This window comes from Sus scrofa, chromosome 3, assembly GCF_054392235.1.
Source record: "Sus scrofa isolate SSC_HxYL_T2T_F1_AM1 chromosome 3, Sscrofa_HxYL_maternal_Yorkshire_Landrace_v2.0, whole genome shotgun sequence".
NCBI lineage: Eukaryota > Metazoa > Chordata > Mammalia > Artiodactyla > Suidae > Sus > Sus scrofa.
Window position 1 is genome coordinate 55,248,499 of NC_139385.1, and position 18,578 is coordinate 55,267,076.

General features: G+C 46.1%; 1 protein-coding gene across 2 annotated transcripts; it reads left to right on the forward strand.

The window, feature by feature from the left end:
* Positions 1–11,985: 11,985 nt before the first annotated feature.
* On the forward strand, positions 11,986–18,246 carry LOC110258125 (interleukin-1 beta-like). Of its 2 annotated transcripts, none has more exons than XM_085020094.1 (6): positions 11,986–12,048; positions 12,580–12,612; positions 13,768–13,963; positions 15,140–15,304; positions 16,534–16,664; positions 17,445–18,246. In XM_085020094.1, the coding sequence occupies exons 1-6, from the start codon at positions 11,986–11,988 to the stop codon at positions 17,655–17,657; spliced, it is 801 nt and encodes a 266-aa protein (XP_084876220.1). In that variant the 3' UTR covers positions 17,658–18,246. The 2 variants fall into 2 exon arrangements, with proteins under 2 accessions (XP_084876220.1, XP_084876219.1); XM_085020093.1 differs by having other exon boundaries at positions 11,986–12,032; positions 12,561–12,612.
* Positions 18,247–18,578: the final 332 nt, after the last annotated feature.

Below are 18,578 nucleotides of genomic sequence, written 5' to 3' on the forward strand. Positions count from 1 at the left end.
GCTCAGAATCCTAGCCCAAGCTGATGCAGGCCAACTGGGTAAGAAGTTTCCTCCACGTGACAGGTGAATGCATTAAGAAGATGTGCTATATATACACAATGGAATACTACTCAACCATTAAACAGAACAAAATACTGCCGTTTGCCACAACATGGATGGAACAAGAGACTCTCATACTAAGTAAGGTAAGTCAGAAAGAGAAGACAAATACCACATGATATCACTTATATCTGGAATCAAATATATGGCACAAATGAACCTTTCCACAGAAAAGAAACTCATGGACTTGAAGAACAGACATGTGGCTGCCCAGGGAGAGGGGAAAGGAGTGGGATAGACTGGGAGCCTGGGGTTCATAGATGCAAACTATTGCCTTTGGAGTGAATAAGCAATGAGATCCTGCTGTGTAGCACCGGAAACAATATCTAGTCCCCTGTGATGGAGCATGATGGAAGATGATGTGAGAAAAAGAATATATAAATATATGTGTGACTGGATCACTTTGCTGTACAGTAGACACTGTACAAGCACTAACGGAAAAATTAAAATCATTTACAGAAAGAACAATGAATTTCCCTGTGCCCACCAGGGCCCTCCCCCAACCCCAGTTCCCCTCTCTCCCTGGGATGTCTGACAGCACCTCTCCATTCCCTCTAGGGCCCCAAGTCAGATGGTGACAGGCTCCACAGAGGGTCACCAGGCTCTCAAGGTTTGCCCTTACTCTTTACGCATGCTGGTCCAGAGTGAGAAGATGCTCACCCAGCCTTTTCCTGGTCGTCTCAGGGCCTCGGAGCTGGTGCACTCAATGACCCTCCACACAGGCAGCAGCAGTGCTCACATTTCCCCACAAAGCAGTCCAGTGGGTGCCTAGAGCATTCTCAGTTCCCAGAGAGCCTGATGGAGGTCTGCTCCCTCCTCTGGCCTGCCCATGTCCCTAAGTGTGCAGGAGAAAGGGAGAAGACCCCTTGTGGCACCTTACCTCTGTCGCAGCCCTTGCCATAGTCCATCTTAAAATGTGGACAGAGTTCCCGTCGTGGTTCAGTGGAAACAAACCTGACTAGAATCCATGAGGATGCAGGTTTGATCCCTGGCCTCACTCAGTGGGTTAAGGATCTGGCCTGTGAGCTTTGGTATAGGGCACAGATGCAGCTCTGATCTTGTATTGCTGTGGCTGTGGTGTAGCCTGGTGGCTGCAGCTCCTATTCGACCCCTAGCCTGAGAACTTCCTCATGCCATGGGTACAGCCTTAAAATGATAAAACAAACAAACAAATTGTGGATATTTGCAAAAACTCAAGGACAGCTACGAGGTCTGGTGTTATTGTGTTCACCCTCCTCTCTACTCAAATGCACACACACACACACACACACCCCTCAAACTGGTACCTGGTGTGTGTAGTGAATGATCGATGTTACCTTAGGTGACATGCCATCACTTATGACTTCATCTTTCTAGAATGTCTACCTTTTCAGAGGAATTTAGGAAGCCCTCAAGAAACACTTCGAAATTGCCATAATGGAGAAATGGGAATGTTTTTCCAGAAACGTGCCTCTAGGGTATTTCTGGTGAGACCCAAGTCAGGAGAACACTACCCCTTTGTGATTGGGGTGGGAGTGCCCATCACCTCCCTGTTCCAGAAAAAGCTACATAAAAGGCTCCAACTTCCCCAGACAAGTAGGTGTACACACCTCTGACTCAAGCCAGAGAAGCAAGGTGTCCCCTTTGCCTTTGTGGCAGGATCTACACTCTTCCAAGAGGGTACTATCCCTGACCAGGCCCAGAACATCTCTCCTGCTCTGAGTCCAGGGACCTACTTGCTGCTGAGGACGGCATTCTGAAGGAAAGTGCTTCTGGTGAGTCTCTGCTTTTAACACAAGGATCATCTTTTCCAAGGAAATACTAGGAGGCTAGCTCAAGATGGATGCCGTGAGGGTAGTGTGGCATGATTACTCCTGGCTTTCATGCATTTGGTCGGCCAGCATTGGTGGAGCACTGTTATGTGCCAGGCATGGAGAGATGTAATCCCAAGGCTGCAACAGGTGCATTAATAGTAAGGGAGACAAGCAATTAAAACAATGAAGGTGATTGCTGAGGGTGTTAGAGGCACACCTCAGAGAGGACAGGTACCCGCCACCCAGCTGGGAAAGGGGCTTGACATGGAGGAGAAAGAGCACAAGCTGAGTCTTGAGGGACTAGAAGCTGGTCAGACCACAGGGAGGAGGAGGGGTGTCCAGGCAGAAAGAGCAGGCTGTACAAAAGCAGAGGAAGAGGATTGCATTCAAGGGACTGCAGATAGTTTGGAAGGGCTGAAGCATGGGCTAGGAGAGCAGAAGACACCATGGTGAGTCCTGCATGCCTGCCAGGCTCAGGAGCCTGAACACATCCCTGCAGGGAATGGGAAGCCAATGATGAGATTTGAGCAAAAACTTGATGTTACCCAATTTGCTTTGTGGAGAGATCTCTGTGGCTGGTGTGTGAGGAATGGGTGCTTGAAGGTTCCATGGCAGCAAGTGAACCAATTAGGGCATGATAGGAGTAGCCTAAATGAGAAGGGAGGAAAGCTTGAACCACAGTGATGTATGGGGAGGAAGAGAAATCCTCAGCTCCCAGGCTTTGAGGAAGTAGCCAATAAAGACCTGTTCTAAGAACTGATGGTGGGCAATGAGGGGATGGAGAGGTGAACGCTTGGCTGGGAGTGGCTGGGGTACTTTCTTGTTGAATGGCTTATCCAGTGTGAGAGGGAGGCAGAGTGGAGTCATCATCCATTAACTTTGCTAGATCATTTCAGGAACTACCTCACCTATTTTGAAAAACGGGTCTTGTGTGAGAGCTGTATTCCTTCTTTATAAGATGCTAGAAGATTTTTCTAACCTTCTCATATCAGAGAGAGAAAGAAACTCAGGGGTTGGTGAACTTGGTGGTGTCCATCTATTACCCTGAAGTTTTGCCAACATTTTTATAACACCTTCACACAATCAGAGGTGCTCACTCAGTAATTAGGGGAGAGTCACAATGAATCTGGATCCTAGACTTGACCAATGCCCCCAACCCATCCTGAGTGGCCTTGCTGAGAACTTTCTCCTCCAGCAAATAGAAAACTCAGTTCCAGCCAACAAGGAGGAAATGAGTAAAGACGTGAAATTAAGCAAGCCCTGGAAGGAAATGGCCAAATCACGTTTGATTATGTAACAACCAGCAAGTAGAATAGAGCAAATAGTGATTAGGGGAGAAGAATTTTATCATAGATTTGAGGAGAGAAAAAATTTTCAGCCTCTTTAAAAAAAAAAAAAAAAAAGCATATGATTCCATGGGCAGAAACCCTAAGGTGACTGGTTTGACCTTGCGTACAACAAAGTCTTACGGAAAAAGGAAAGGGCAAAGGAAATCAGGCAAGGGAGCTGCCAGGAGGAGCAGGTGAGAAAGTGAAGCAGAATAAGGAAGGAATTCAGAAGAAGGGCACAGAGAAAACTAGGAACCCAGTTGGAAAATCCCCATGCTACCCCAAGAGAAGGAGAAAGAAGCAAAGTCACACAGCACATCCCAGCCCAGGGGGAAAAGGAGGGAAGACAGGAAACTGAGTTTTTCCTAGTCCTGGGAGGGCAATGTAGGAGACTTAGGGGCAGATCTGGGATCCTCCAGGCCAGCATCATTTAGAATATAACCAGGTCACTAAGAAAGGAGTCTACAGATGGGCACCTTGGACAGCACAAGAGGGGAAAAGAAATGTTCCTAACCGGGGGTTCCCATTGTGGCTCAGCTGTTACAAACCGGACTAGTGTCCATGAGGACTCAGGTTCCATCCCTGACCCCACTCAGTGGGTTAAGGATCTGGTGTTGTCACAAGCTGCACTGTAGGTCACAGACACATCTCGGATCTGGCATTCCTGTGGCTGTGGCATAGGCCAGCAGCTGCAGCTCTGAATGGACCATGTGCCATGGTGTGGCCCTAAAAAAACAAAGGAACAAACAAAAACATTCATAACAATAAAATCATTTTTAAAAAAAGGAAAAAATAGGATCTGGTTTGGGTTTACCAAACCCAAATATTGAGTCATGGCCCCAAGATTGTTTTTTCTTTTTACAGCTGCACCTACAGCATATGGAAGTTCCCAGGCTAGGGGTTGAATCAGAGTCTCAGCAGCAAGCCATAGACACAGCCATGGCAACGCCAGATCTGAGTCACATCTGTGACCTAGGCTGTAGCTTGTGGCAATGCCTGATCCTTAACCCACTGATTGAGGCCAGGGATTGAACCCACATCCACAAGAAGACTGCATTGGGTCCTTAGCCCACTGAGCCACAATGGGAACTCCTGGTTCCAACATTTACTAGTGGTGTGGCCTTAGATAAGTGATTTCTGTTGTTGGCCTCAGTGTCCCCAAAGGCAAAAGAGCTCAAAACTATTTACCTTAAGCTTTATTGTGAAGATAGGAGTTCCCACTGGTCCAGCAGTAAGGATTCAACAGTTGTCACAGCAGTGGCTTGGGTTCATTCCCTGGCCTGGGAACTTCCACATGCTGTGGGTGTGGCCCACCAAAAAAAGGTTTTTAAAGACCAAAAGAGGTAATAAGAACAAAGTGCCTGGCACTTAGGAGGTGCTCTATAAAAGACAGTTTTGTTAACTTTTTTTCACATTGACAGATTTTATTAAGTCATAGATGACATTCAATACCATATAAGTTACAGGTGTATGTACCATATCCTAAATCACAATATTTAAAGGTTCTCCTCCATTTAGAGTGATTATAAAAGTTGCCTCTATTCCCTGTGTTGTATGAGATATCATTATAGCTTATTTTACAGATAATAGTTTGTACCTCCTAATTCCCTACCTCTCTATTTCCCCTCTGTCCCCCACTGGTAACCACCAGTCTGTTCACTGTAATTGTGAGTCTGCTTCTTTTTTTGTTATATTCACTAGTTTGTTGTATTTTTTAGATTCCACATATAAGTGATATTGTACAGTGAATGCCTTTTCTGTCTAACATTTCTTTATCCTCCAAATTTATACTTGTCATTGCAAATGGAAAAATTTCATTCTTTTCTATGCCTGAATAGAATTTCATGATACACACACACACACACACACACACACACATATATATAAATGTACATATACATCACAATTTTTTGGCCACCCCATGGCATATGAAGTTCCCAAACCAGGGATAAGATCTGAGCCACAGCAGCAAGGGCAGGTCCCTTTAACCCACTATGCAAGGCAGGGGATAGAACCCACATCCTGCCACTCCAGAGTCACCTCCTATCCTGGTGCACCACAGCGGGAACTCCTTATCACATATCTTTATCCATTCATTTCTTGACGGACACTTAGGTTGCTTCCCTATCTTGGCAACTGCAAATCATGCTGCTATAACACTGGGGTACATGTATCTTTTCAAATTACCATTTTCATTCTTTTCAGATATATACTCAGCAATAGAACTGCTGGGTCATATGGTAGTTCTATTTTCAGTTTTTTGAGAAACTTCCATACCGTTTTCCTAACCAGCTTCACCAATTTACATTCCCACCAAGAGCCCACCAGGATTCCCTTTTCTCCACATCCTTGCCCACATTTGTTATTTGCAAACTTCTTGACGATAGTCACTCGGGCAGGTGTGAGGTGATGGCTTGTGGTTTTGATTTTCATTTCTCTGATGATGCTGAGCAGTGTTGAGCATCTTGTTTTGTGCCTGGTGGTCATTTACATTCCCTCTTTGGAAAAACATCTGCTCAGACACTCTGCTCACTTTTTAATCAGGCTGGGTTTTTTGATGCTGTACAAGCAAGGACAGCATTTCTTTCTTTCTTTTTTTGTCTTTTTGCCATTTCTTGGATTGCTCCCACAGCATATGGAGGTTCCCAGGCTAGGGGTCCAATTGGAGCTGTAGCCGCCAGCCTACACCAGAGCCACAGCAACTCAGGATCTGAGCCAAGTCTGCAACCTACACCACAGCTCACAGCAATGCCGGATCCTTAACCCACTGAGCAAGATCAGGGATTGAAACCACAACCTCATCGTTCCTAGTCGGATTCGTTAACCACTGCATGACAACGGGAACCCCAAGGACAAATTTTGTAAAGTATCATTTCTAGATTTGTCTCCAATAGAAATGGTGTAATACAGTGGTATGTGACATGGGTGGGGAGGGGGCAAGGCCACATGCCACAATCTGCCAGACATGTTTCCTTAAGCTCATCCACTTACACATTACCCATGGCTGCTTTCTCACAGCAATGGCAGAGTTGAGTGGTTGTAGCAAAGCCTCAAATATTTGCTCTCTAGCTCTTTATCCATAATGTTTCCAGAACCCTGGTACAAGTTGTATCAGAACTCTCTTTTTGTGGCTTACTCTCCAATATCCAGTACATGCGAGAAAAGATACAGGAGTACCCATTATGGTTCAGCAGTAATGAACCCAACTAGCATCCATGAGGAGGAAGGTTCAATCCTTGGTCTCACTCACTGGGTTAAGGATCTGGTGTTGTCATGAGCTAGAGTGTAGGTCACACACTTGTCTCAGATCTAGCATTGTTGTGGCTGTAGTATAGTCCAGAGCTGCAGCTCTGATTCATCTCCGAGCCTGAGAACTTCCATAGGCTGCAGGTGAGGCCCAAAAGTGTCAAAAAGAAAAAAAAAAAGAAAGAAAGGGAGAAAAGGAAGAAATGGAAAGAAAGGATATAGAGCACAAAGGCCTCAGTACCCACCTCAAACACCCTGGGCTTTCCTGTTGGATCCAAAGGAAGGCGAGTTTTCATTGGGTTCTCAGAGGTGAAATGACAACCCAGCCAACAGGGAGAGACCACTGGAGACCATATACCTCACTGGACCAAGACATCTGCTTTGATATGTAAGCCTCCTTGTTCTCCACCTGGGGGGAGAACAAAGCATTCCCGGAGTCTTCCTGTCCCCTCTCTGACTTTGGGTCCAAGAGGTCAGGCTGCAGAGGCCCAACTCAGATGCTGTTGTGAGAGGAAGCACAGAGGTCTCAAAACTGAAAATCAGACTGCCCAATCCCCAATAAGCCCTGAAGCAGAAGGAAAAGGAGTGGGGTATCCATGGAGACAGGTGTGGCTACACAGGACATCGTTCACATTTTCAGTTACCAGAGAGACCCCCAGAAATAATGGAAGGAAAATGACAGATTCATGACCCATGCGAGGAAGTCATTGGCAAGGATGAGATGGGTCTTGGGGAACATGGTAGGGATGGTCATGGCTTCGTTCTTTCTGTGCTGAGCAAGAGGGTGAACAAGGAAGGAATGATCCATGGCAGAGAGCAGACACTACTTCATGCATCGAGATGCTATGAGAACTAACCCGTGATTCTTTTGTCTTCTTGTTCAAAATCATTGAAGACCATTTGGGTGAGGCCAACCTCGATCAGAGAGGCTAGAAGCCCAAGATCAGGCATAAGATGGCACCAAGACCCTTGCTGCTCTGAATCACTGCCAGGCTCCTGTCTCAGAGGAATAAGCTACTTGGGTGGAGGGCAGCTTTCAGATGAGAAGGGCTTGTGTGATTCAATAGCCGAAGGGTTCCCCAAAAGCTGGAGCTCCCTATGACATTCTGGCATTGCCAACCCCCTACTTCTGCTGGGTCCATTTCCCTGGCTTTGCATGTCCATCTGTATCATCATCACTCTTCAGGCCCTCCCTTGGTGCGACAACATCCACAGTGAGATAGTTTCTGCTTTGGGGGAACCAGAAGGACGTGCTGTAGCCTGAGTGGTGTCCTTGGAAAAACAGGGTTTGATACACACTTTGTGCAGACCGCCTGCTTGACACAATAAGAAGTTTCACTTCCTGAGATGGACAGGCTGCTGCCCGGTTTTGGCTCCAGGCTCCAGTGTTGGGATGAGACACATGGCAGACCTGCAGAGACTGCTATGTCAAAGGCCATTGCCCCACAGTTCCAACATTTCCCTTGAGCAGAGAGAATGAAGGTTCATGCCCCCTGGAAAATAGAAGATGAAGGAGGACATTCCTTCCTGCCCTGTATCTCACATCCCAGAAAGAGGATGCTTGAATGCCTTGCTTACCTCCCTTCCTGCCACTGGTGTTCATTCTCCTTCACTCAGCTTCTAATCACATCGGTGACTCAAGGCCCCTCTGTGTTCTCCATCAGGAGCACCCACAGAGCTAAAACACCACCAGATCATGTAGATCCCCAGCATAAAGAGTCTGAGGAAGGTGGTTTTCCTCCAGTGAAGCTTGTGGACCAGGAGTTAATCTGCAGTGTGGATGCTCTGACGGCAAATAAGAATCAACCATCAGGCTCTCTAGGCAGGGCCTCTGGGGAGTCTGCAGAACCAGACACCCAATTTTATGAGGGCTTAGACTTGGAAACTGACTAGGGCTCACCAAACCCACAGGAAATGGATGCACCCAACAGGATGCAGCTTTCAGATTCCCTGTGGAACATACACCTTGCCAAAGATGAGATTCTTGGGTCTGCATTCCTGAGGTCAAGGTACCGGGAGCCAAATCAGAAGGCTGGGGAAGGAACCCACTGTGCGATCCTTGCCCACAGTAGAGTCAATTTCCCTCCTGTCTGTGAAAGTCAGGAACTCTGTCCCATGAATAATACTGAGCAAGCCCAGGGCTTGGCACAGAGTAGGCACAGGCATGCTTATTTGAGTGAAAACACTGTCGAATTCCTGCTCACTCATTCAGGTAGACAAACTTTACTGCCTGAATGTGCATGTCACACCCTGTGCTAGACCCAGCTCTGAAAGACTTCACAGCATCCTGAGGGAACCACGTAAGTGAACAAGGTTTCAATTCAGGGCTATGGGTACTGTAGTAGGTGTGACAGAGTGGGAAGAGAACACACCCTCGTGGACTCCATGCACCTTTTGTTTGTTTGTTTATTTATTTACCTATTTATTTATTTATTTATTGCCTTTTTAGGGCCAAACCCACAGCATATGGAAGTTCCCAGGCTAGGAGTCAAAATCAGAGTCATAGCACCAGCCTATGCCATAGCCACAGCAATGCCAGATTATGGCTGCATCTGCAAACTACACCAAAGCTTGTGGCAACACCAACTCCTTAACCCACTGAGGAATCTACCCTGCATCCTCATGGATACTAGTCAGGTTCTTTGCCATGACAGGAACTCCTCCATGCACTTTTCTAGCCTGGTCATTCATTCATTCTTGCAGGCCTACCTTGGGACAGTACCCAGAGCACTCGCTCTTCTTGTGTCTGAGTGAAAAAAGTCTGTTGCCTTCCTGCACACTAACAACAAAATACCTCTACATGAAACAAAGAAAGCCACCCATTTACAGTGGCATCAAGACCAATAAAAATACTGAGGAATAAGTTTCACTAAGAAGGCGAAATGTCTGTCCACTGAAAATTATAAAGCACGGATGAAAGAAATTGAAGACACAAATAAATAGAAAGATATCCCATGTTTGGGACTGAAGTGATTAGTATTGTTGAAATGTCCATGCTACCTAAAGCCATCTGTAGATTCAAGGCAGATCCTCTCAAAATTCCCATGGCATATTTCTTAGAAATAGGAGAGATAATGCTAAAACTTGTTTGGAACAACCAAAGAATAGCCAAAACATCCTTGAGAAGAAAGGACAAAGCTGGAGGCATCGCACTTCATGATTTCAGACTATATTACAAATATAGACACATACCTATGTAACTTAGTCATTAAAAAGAAGAAAACCCTGCATTTGTGACATCAATGAACCTTGAAGGCATTCTGCTTAGTGACATATGTCAGCAAAACACAAATGCTATATGATCTCTTTTCGATGTGGACACTTAAAAGGAAAAAAATCACAACTCGTAGGAACAAAGAAAAGAATAGCGGTTACACAGGGGTGGGAGAAATGGGGAGATGTTGGAGATGTTGGTCAAAGGGGACCTAGTTTCAGTTATAAGGCAGTTATAAGTGTTGGGAATCTAATGTACAGCACGGGAACTGTTAGTAACTATTCTGTATGATAGAGTTGAAAGTTGCTAAGAGATAAGATCCTAAATGTTCTCACCACCAATACACACACACACAATATATAAATATATGTGAATGGACATGTATATTATATATTTATATATATATATATTATATATATATAATCATGTGAGCTGATGGGTGTCGTAACGAGCATCCTCATTGTGGTAATCTTTCTTCAATATACACTTCATCCTGTTGTATGCAGTCTCACACAATGGTATATGTGAGTTCTATCACAATAAAGGTAGAGGGGAAAAAAACAATGTCTAATATCTCTCAGATTTACCATGGGATATAGTCCCAGCTGGATATTCTTATTGTAAAAGTTCCACTTTTCAGAGTTCAGAGGAAACATTCTTTTAGGCAAAAAGCACCTCTGCATTTTCAAAAGGGAATGTGATCATGAAGCTTGACTTATTCACAATCTTTTCAAATATGTCTTCAACCCAGGCTCCTTTCACCATTTATCAAAGATTGATATAGATTCCATATGGAATCAACTAGGGTACCAGCACCTTGTCTGATGGGTTGGATGAACTCACCCCATCAGGAGCCTGCACCCCCACACAACTATGTTTTCTCTGCTTCGCCCTGGAAAGATCAAAGTTTCCCTACCAAAGGCTCCAGTATTTGGCCCAGGGCCCTCGAGGTTGAGAACAGCACAATGGGTTCAGAATCCACATGGTTACTGTCACTTCCTAGGCCCATTTATCCATCTCCCAGTGGAAAGTTTCCTAAACTTAAGTCCAAGGAGGGAGGGAGGGAGAATTTGTGTGTGTGTGTATGTGTTTTTGTTCAATTTTGTCCCAGAGATCTAAATTCAAACATTCTTCTAATCTAGGAAACCCCAGTATTTCTGTTTGACATCAGGAGCACAACAGTTGTCAGAAGAAAAAACATATATTTGCATATGATGACACATTTGCAAAAAAAAAAAAAAAAGGTGTCATCGTTTGTTACCACTTCCAAGGACTGGAGAGTGATTTCAGGTTACCCGCTCCCAGAAGTTCCCATCAATCCTCTTTTTAAAATTTTTTTAATTTGGTTGTGAAATCAGTTAACCTAAGCGAAATTTCTCAGCTCTTCACTTCTTCGTTTAAAGGCTATAAAGAGTGAGGGAGAAACTGCCAGACAGTATACCTCTTGGAGGCACAAAGGCCATTCAGTGACCCTACCCTCTCTAGCCAGTCTACATTGCTCATGTGTCACTTTAACTCCTCCTTATGGCTAGTCCTAAGAGAGCTTCTCCCTCCCTCTCTCTCTCTCTCTCTGTCTCTGTCTCTCTCTCTTTCTTTCTCTCTCTCTCTCTCTTTCTCTCTCTCTCTTCCCCCTGATTCTTTTTCTCTCCCTCTCCCTCCCTTCATGCCTCTCTGTCTGAGTGCTGGGCTATTTGCAAAAATGCCAGGTTTACTATAATGCTATAGCTTGTAAAATATGGGGGGGGGGAGTTCCTGCTGTGGGGCAGGGGAAATGAATCTGACTAACATCCATGAGGATGCAGGTTCGATCCATGGCCTCGTCCAGTTGCCTATAATCTGGCCTTGCCATGAGCTGTGATGTAGGTAGCTCAGATCTGGTGATGCTGTAGTGGTGATATAGACCAGCAGCTGCAGCTCCAAATTGACCCCTAGCCTAGGAACCTCTAAATGCAACAGGTGTGGGCCTAAAAAGACTATATATATATATATATATATATATATATATATATATATATATATATATATATATAAATTAACACTGTTTATTTAGAATTTCAATATCCAACTACTGCCCCAGGTCTAACAAATGCACTTCTGGTGTGGGCTTACATTAGCAAATACTTTTCTCTGGACCCAAAGGAGGGCTCTTTCATCCATTCACTCATTCATTCAAAGACTCGTTCTTTGCTGGCCTGCAGTGTACTAGATGCCAAAGGAAAATCACCCGTGAAAGCAGCCGTGGTGGGGACTGGCACAGCAAATGGTCACTCATTTTCTCCTCTTTACGCAGGTTTCTGAAGCAGCCATGGCCACGGTACCTGAACCTGCCAAGGAAGTGATGGCTAACAATGGGTCAGTGGAGAAACTGGTACCAGTAATGCGAGCAGGGCTCCCTTCTCAAGAGTGCAGTGTTAGCTGTGCTTAGAGACCAGATTTGTCCCTCATCCTGCCTCTTTTAGTGGCAAGTGGGGTTCCAGGTTAACCTGGTTTAAAGACTCATTTCCCACTGTAAGTCTGGACTTGATGTCATTGCAGGGGGCCACCTACAATTGGCAAACAGGAAGAAGGGATTCCATGTGGATGACACAAGGGATCTTGTGGCATGTCCAGCTTCAGTGGGAAGGAAGGCTTCAGTGAGAAGGAAAGCTCCAGTTTTAACTGGGCTGGATGGGGTCTCGAGATCCAATAGAGAGCAGCTGGGGTACCTGCCCTGCCTCCTAGGCTGCTCCAGGAATATGCCCATGGAAACTGCTAGCTCCAGGCAGCCCTAAGGAACAAGCTGTTTGCAGTTTCCTATTAACAGTGAAGATCGCTTGCGGGGAAGGAAAATTCATCCTGTCCAGGGGACATAACTGAGCAAGCTCTCTGCTTTTATTACAGTGACAACAATAATGACCAGTTATTTGAGGCTGATGGCCCCAAAGAGATGAAGGTAAGGCCATGCGCTTAGCTCCCAACACATGCAGGGGCTCGGGCAGGGGAAAGTCTCAAGGAAAGGGCTCTGGGCCCCCTTATTCCTTTGGAATTCTGTGATGAACTGACTCGTCTTCTCCAGTGAGACTAATGCAGGCCACTCCTCAGTTCCGGCGGCACCACAGCGGTTCACTGAGCCTTGGTGATGGTGGCCATGCTTGAGGAGGGTGAGAAGAAATGATGGTAGAGAGAGTGTTTGCTGTCTCATGTTGGCAAGGCAGCCAAGGCTTCAATGCACAGTTGCTTCTCCTTTTAGAAAAAGGGTTCAGCCCTAAAACTGATGAAACTCTGTCAATCACTAGAGTCGAACCCTGAGACCCATTTTCTCCAGCCCTGGGTGGGGGTGTGGTGTATCTGTCTGGCCCACCCTCCCACTGCCTCTGCCAGGGGCTGGAGCCTCTGTGCTGGGCAGGAACTTCTTGCTTTCCTCTGAGCTGTTAGAGGTCTCTTTAACTGTCTTCAAGACGTTAAACCATTCTTGTGCCCAGGGGCAACTTCAAGCCTTAATACACTTACACAGTTTCTCTGAACAAAGGGAAAGTGGGAACCTGTTTCACAAATATCAACCACATTTTGGGTGGGGGTTGGAGGTTTTTTGGCCCCAGGGGGGACATGTAGAAGTTCCCAGCAGGGGAACCACGCACCTTTTACAGTGTTTGCGAGATGCTTATGCAACAGCTTTTAAAAGATGAAAACTTGTAGAGAATAATTGAAAACTCATTGATTGAGCATAGAAATATTGATAATATGATCATCACAGCCATGAAAAATTTAATACATGTCTTGTGCTTTGGGTTTCCAAACAGGTAAAAATGTAAGAAGGCATACATTTATGGTTAGGTGGAGCATGTGTCAGAAAACACAAACAAGGTCAAAATGGGATGTATTCTCGAAGAATACCATGGAGGGTGTCAGAGAGCCCACATTCAGGTTTGGGGGTCTGCCTCTCACTTGCCACATGCCTATGGGTAAACCGCTGAACCTCTCTGGGCTGCAGAGAGATGAAGATTCTCTGGAGAAGCTCTGTTATCCCCTCCTGCATCCCGTCTCATGTCAAAATGGGAGTTCTCAGGCCCAGCCACCTACCACACTGACATTCTTGATCTATCCACAGTGCCGCACCCAAAACCTTGACCTCAGCCCTCTGGGAGATGGGAGCATCCAGCTGCAAATCTCCCACCAGCTCTGCAACGAGAGCTCCAGGCCGATGGTGTCTGTGATTGTGGCAAAGGAGAAGCCGATGAATCCCTCCTCCCAGGTTGTCTGTGATGATGACCCAAAGAGCATCTTTTCATCCGTCTTTGAAGAAGGTACCTAGGGAAAGCTGAGGGCAGATAGGATATCTCTGGTCCTTTCCTTCTCAGAGGCCATAACTCAATGGTCAACTAAACTCTCCTGAAGCTGAAACCCTTTAAAAGTAGAAGGCCCAGGAGTTCCCTGGTGGCTCAGTGGAATCCAGTGTTGTCACTGCTGTGGCTTGGGTTTGCTCGCTGGCCCAGGAACTTCCAAGTGCCAGAGGCACAGCCAAAAAAATAAAATTTTTTTTTAAATAGAATGCCCAGCAGTGAGAGGAAAACAGAGAGGTCCGGAAACCCAACTAACCACTTTTGTAGTTGAAACAATTCTTTTTTTTATTTTTTGTCTTACATCAGAATGTTTGGTTCCCTTAAAAGGAATTCTTCTTTAGTGAAATAATGATGTACCTGGCTAGTGCTATTAATCAGAGGAATGGAGGCTTTTCTGGAATTTATAGGCATGCATAAAAAGTACCCAAAATACTATATATCTCCATACATTACTACATATCATCCAATTTGGTGATGGTTTTAGTTTTCTTTTGCATTATTGATATTATTCTTAAAACAGGACCTGGAGGAAATCACGTTGTGGCTCAGCAGTTGCCAACCTGACTAGTATCCATGAGGATGTGCATTCAATCCCTGGCCTTGCTCAAGGGTTAAGCATCCAACATTGCCATGAGCTGTAGCGTAGGTCACAGACAAGGCTCAGATTCTGCATTGCTGTGGCTGTGGTGTAGGCCAGCAGCTACAGCTCTGAGTTGACACTAAGCCTGGGGAATTCCATATGCCATGGATGTGGCCCTAAAAAGCCAGGAATAAAAAGCAGGACCATGATAACTACTCACAACTGCAAAGCCCCCAGTCATTCTCAGGGTGCTTTCGGTTACATTTTATCCCTGTGAGTCTCAGAAGGTCCCTGCTGGGCCAGTGTGTGCCATTGCCTTTTTGCAGAAGGAGTTCTGTGGCTCTTCCACAGCAAGCAATAAAGCTGAAGCTTGAACCCATATCTTAAGGCACCGGGTCCAGTGTTCTTATCCACCCCAGCTTCCTCCCCACCAACATTAGAATCAGACTGTGGCTGACCTCCCTCAGATGTCTTCCAAGGCACCAGATCCTGCCGCTTCACATCATGAGGTTTGCTCTTCTAATCTTCTGCCTAAAAGACACCTCTGCTCCACATTTCAGAGCCCATCGTCCTTGAAAAGCATGCCAATGGTTTTCTCTGTGATGCCACCCCCGTGCAGTCCGTGGACTGCAAACTCCAGGACAAAGATGAAAAAGCCCTGGTGCTGGCTGGCCCACATGAGCTGAAGGCTCTCCACCTCCTCAAAGGGGACTTGAAGAGAGAAGGTACCTGGGGACACCCTCATTCTTTTCTTGGCCTCCTGGAAACGTGCCAATTATCTCTATCTTCAACAAAGTAGACCATCTAGGCAAATGATTGACATGAATGCAATATCATGGAATACAGAGTGTGTATATGCTTTATGGAGGTCCTAGCAAGGATGCCAGGATGAGGCCCTTAGCAGGTTCATTTTCAGCAAGAGAGGGGACAAGCACATCCAGGACCACAGTCCAGCCAAGTCACTTAAAGGCAGTGCGATGTCAGTGCTTCTGTTGGAAAGGGGTCATTTGATGGACAGGACCTAACTACCTGTGGGTGCCTTCTTCCTGTTGTGGAGGTCAAAACTAGAATGGCAAAGAGATAATTTGTCCCTCCTCATTCCCAACTTTGCCCACTTGCCCCTAACATCCTTCCCACCCAATACCAGATGGTTCCTGAGAAGCCGATCTTACTGACGAGCAGGAACTTGTATCTCTGTCACTGTCACTGGCCATTGTTTCAAGTCTGGGGAGCCCATTGGTGGTGGGACTCTGCCTGGCACCCTGCCACTGTGGCTGAGCCCTGTATGCAGGGGTGTGACCAGGGGGCAGATCAAAGGAGCAGTGTGGTCTCATCCAAGCTGCTGACCTTGGAGAGAGGCATCACAGGGGGAAAGCTTCTCAGCCTGGCCAAGACAATTCTGTTTCTCCAGAATTGCATCAGAAGCACAACCTTGGGGCCTCCAAGGGAGACAGCTGTGACTAAGGAAGATTAAAATGAGCATCTCTCGTTGGACCACTTCACCTAGTCAAGCAGCCCTCCTCCTTCAAGTTCATCCCACTGGCTGCGCCATGTTCCTGAAACAGATCTGTGCCTGATGTCCTTTGGGAATCTGGTTTTACTTCTTTTCTTGCTGTTCACAGTGGTCAGACTGTTCTGGTGTTGTGGATAGGCACATCACCAGGCAGGGGCAAGATGGCTTGCTTTCTTCTAAAAATCAGACCTTCTAATTGTTTATTGCCACTGTGGTGAGGCTCTGAGAAGCCCCCAGACCCTTCTTTGGGGAAAAACCTGATTCAACCAACTGAACCTATTATTGTCTGGGAGAGAAGCCAGCTCTCCTGTCTATGAGGCCATAGGAATTTTGGATGCCAAAGAGGATCCTAAATGGCACCAGTCCTAGGCTACGGGTCCAGTGCTTGGACCAACCCTGCAGTGCTATGTCCCTGACCACAGGCCCCTCTCCTTCCCTCAGTGGTGTTCTGCATGAGCTTTGTGCAAGGAGATGACAGCGATGACAAGATACCTGTGACCTTAGGGATCAAGGGAAAGAATCTGTACCTGTCTTGTGTGATGAAAGATGACACGCCCACCCTGCAGCTGGAGGTGAGTGAGTACCAAGGGCTGAAGGCCCTTCTTGGGCTTCACTGAAGCACCCCCAGCCATTACTTCCAAGACAGTGACCTCTTCCCTCCTACCCACTCCCAGAAAGTCTGGGAGAAGAACCACTTGGTAATTTTCCATATGTGTAAATAAGTTGAATATAATAAGTTCAGGTAAGGGTTAATGCAGGTAACTTTCACTCCCATTGTGGCAAGTTAAATCATTCTGCTGATGTGCTTACATCCTGCTGTTGTTAGCCCCCCATCGATCATACAATGTTGGGATTGGAAGGGGAGTCTCTTGTTAGGGTTGCTCCATTAGGTAGATGACACTTTGGGAACTTAATTGATTCGAAGCACCTGTCACCTGTCATCATCTCCATGCCACTCCCAACATCATACTTGCCTCCACCAGCATTCCCAGCAAAAGCTTCCTCTCCAAGTTGAAGTCATTCTAGCCAGGGCCATGAGGAAATACACAGCACAAGTCCCTGGAGCCTAGGTACTTCCAGAAGCTTTCATCTAATTTTCACTTTCAACAACCTTCCCATCTGTGTCATGCTCCCTACCATTTGGCACTGTTTCAGAAAAGGATGAGGGCTCTTTTGGTCACCATACCAAAGGCTGGGGTCACAAAGATATGTCAGGGCCCTGGCACTTGCCCCTGTGACCTGTTTATATGTTTCATCTCCAGCTGACCTGGAGAACATCTTTTCCCAGATCAGAGTAGGGTATCTTTGACCTGTCCCATGCAAAAAAAAACTCTATTTCTGCTTTGCTGCAGGATGTAGACCCCAAAAGTTACCCGAAGAGGGACATGGAGAAGCGATTTGTCTTCTACAAGACAGAAATCAAGAACAGAGTTGAATTCGAGTCTGCCCTGTACCCCAACTGGTACATCAGCACCTCTCAAGCAGAACAAAAGCCCGTCTTCCTGGGAAACTCCAAAGGCCGCCAAGATATAACCGACTTCACCATGGAAGTCCTCTCTCCCTAAGGAAAGCCATACCCAGAGGGTCCACATGGGCTGAAGAACCCCGAAGGCTGACAGAAGTGGACTGGAAAAGTTGGTACATGGTTGCTGCCTGAATTTCACTACTGTCTAATCGATGCCCAGCTGTCTTCCCTAGATTAGTGCTAAGGAGATCCCCCTGCCCCCCAGTGAGGAGGAACAGCCCCCTCCTCTCCAAGTCCATGCACAGACCCCATCCTCTAAGCCAGCCTTCTCTCACCCCTTCTCCTCACTCAAAGCCAGCCTGGTGGAAACCATGGCACACTAGGGTCACTGGCAGTCCTCTGTCCTTGGCACCCAGCTTCTGATGATCGATCACTGAACTATTTATTTATTTAATTGTGGGTTGGTCTATTTAACTTAATTCAAGGGGGCCAAGAAGCAGCAGTGTCTGTGAAAGATCTTAGTCTTCCATAGCTATGGAATCAATTTCTTTGGTGAGTGTGCCACCTTTATAATCTCTCACCAAGCCTGAAAACATAATAAGCTCAAATTATTTAAAGAAGAATACTTATGAATGAAGAAGGGTGATCAGATTGTTCAATGATTCTGAAATAAATGTCACTGAAAAACATCCTTTTCCATGTGGTCATTGGCTTGCCTTGGCTCTGACATAGAAGGGTAAAGATAAACGGTACCATGAATGTTCTCTGTGTGGAACGAGAAACCTTCTCCTTATCACTGAAGGCGGAGTACTTAGGGACATCACTGGCCAGCGAAGAGCAGCCTTTATACCCCTCCCTTTCATTTCTATTTTTCAACAAAAGGGTAGTTGGTGCACAAGGGTCAATGAAAAATAGAATTAGCTAAAATATTGCAGGGAATAGCGGTTGACGGTAACCGCCAAGTATTTCTCTATTCATTGACTCAGCAAATACATATTAAGCAAATGCTATGCACTGGGGG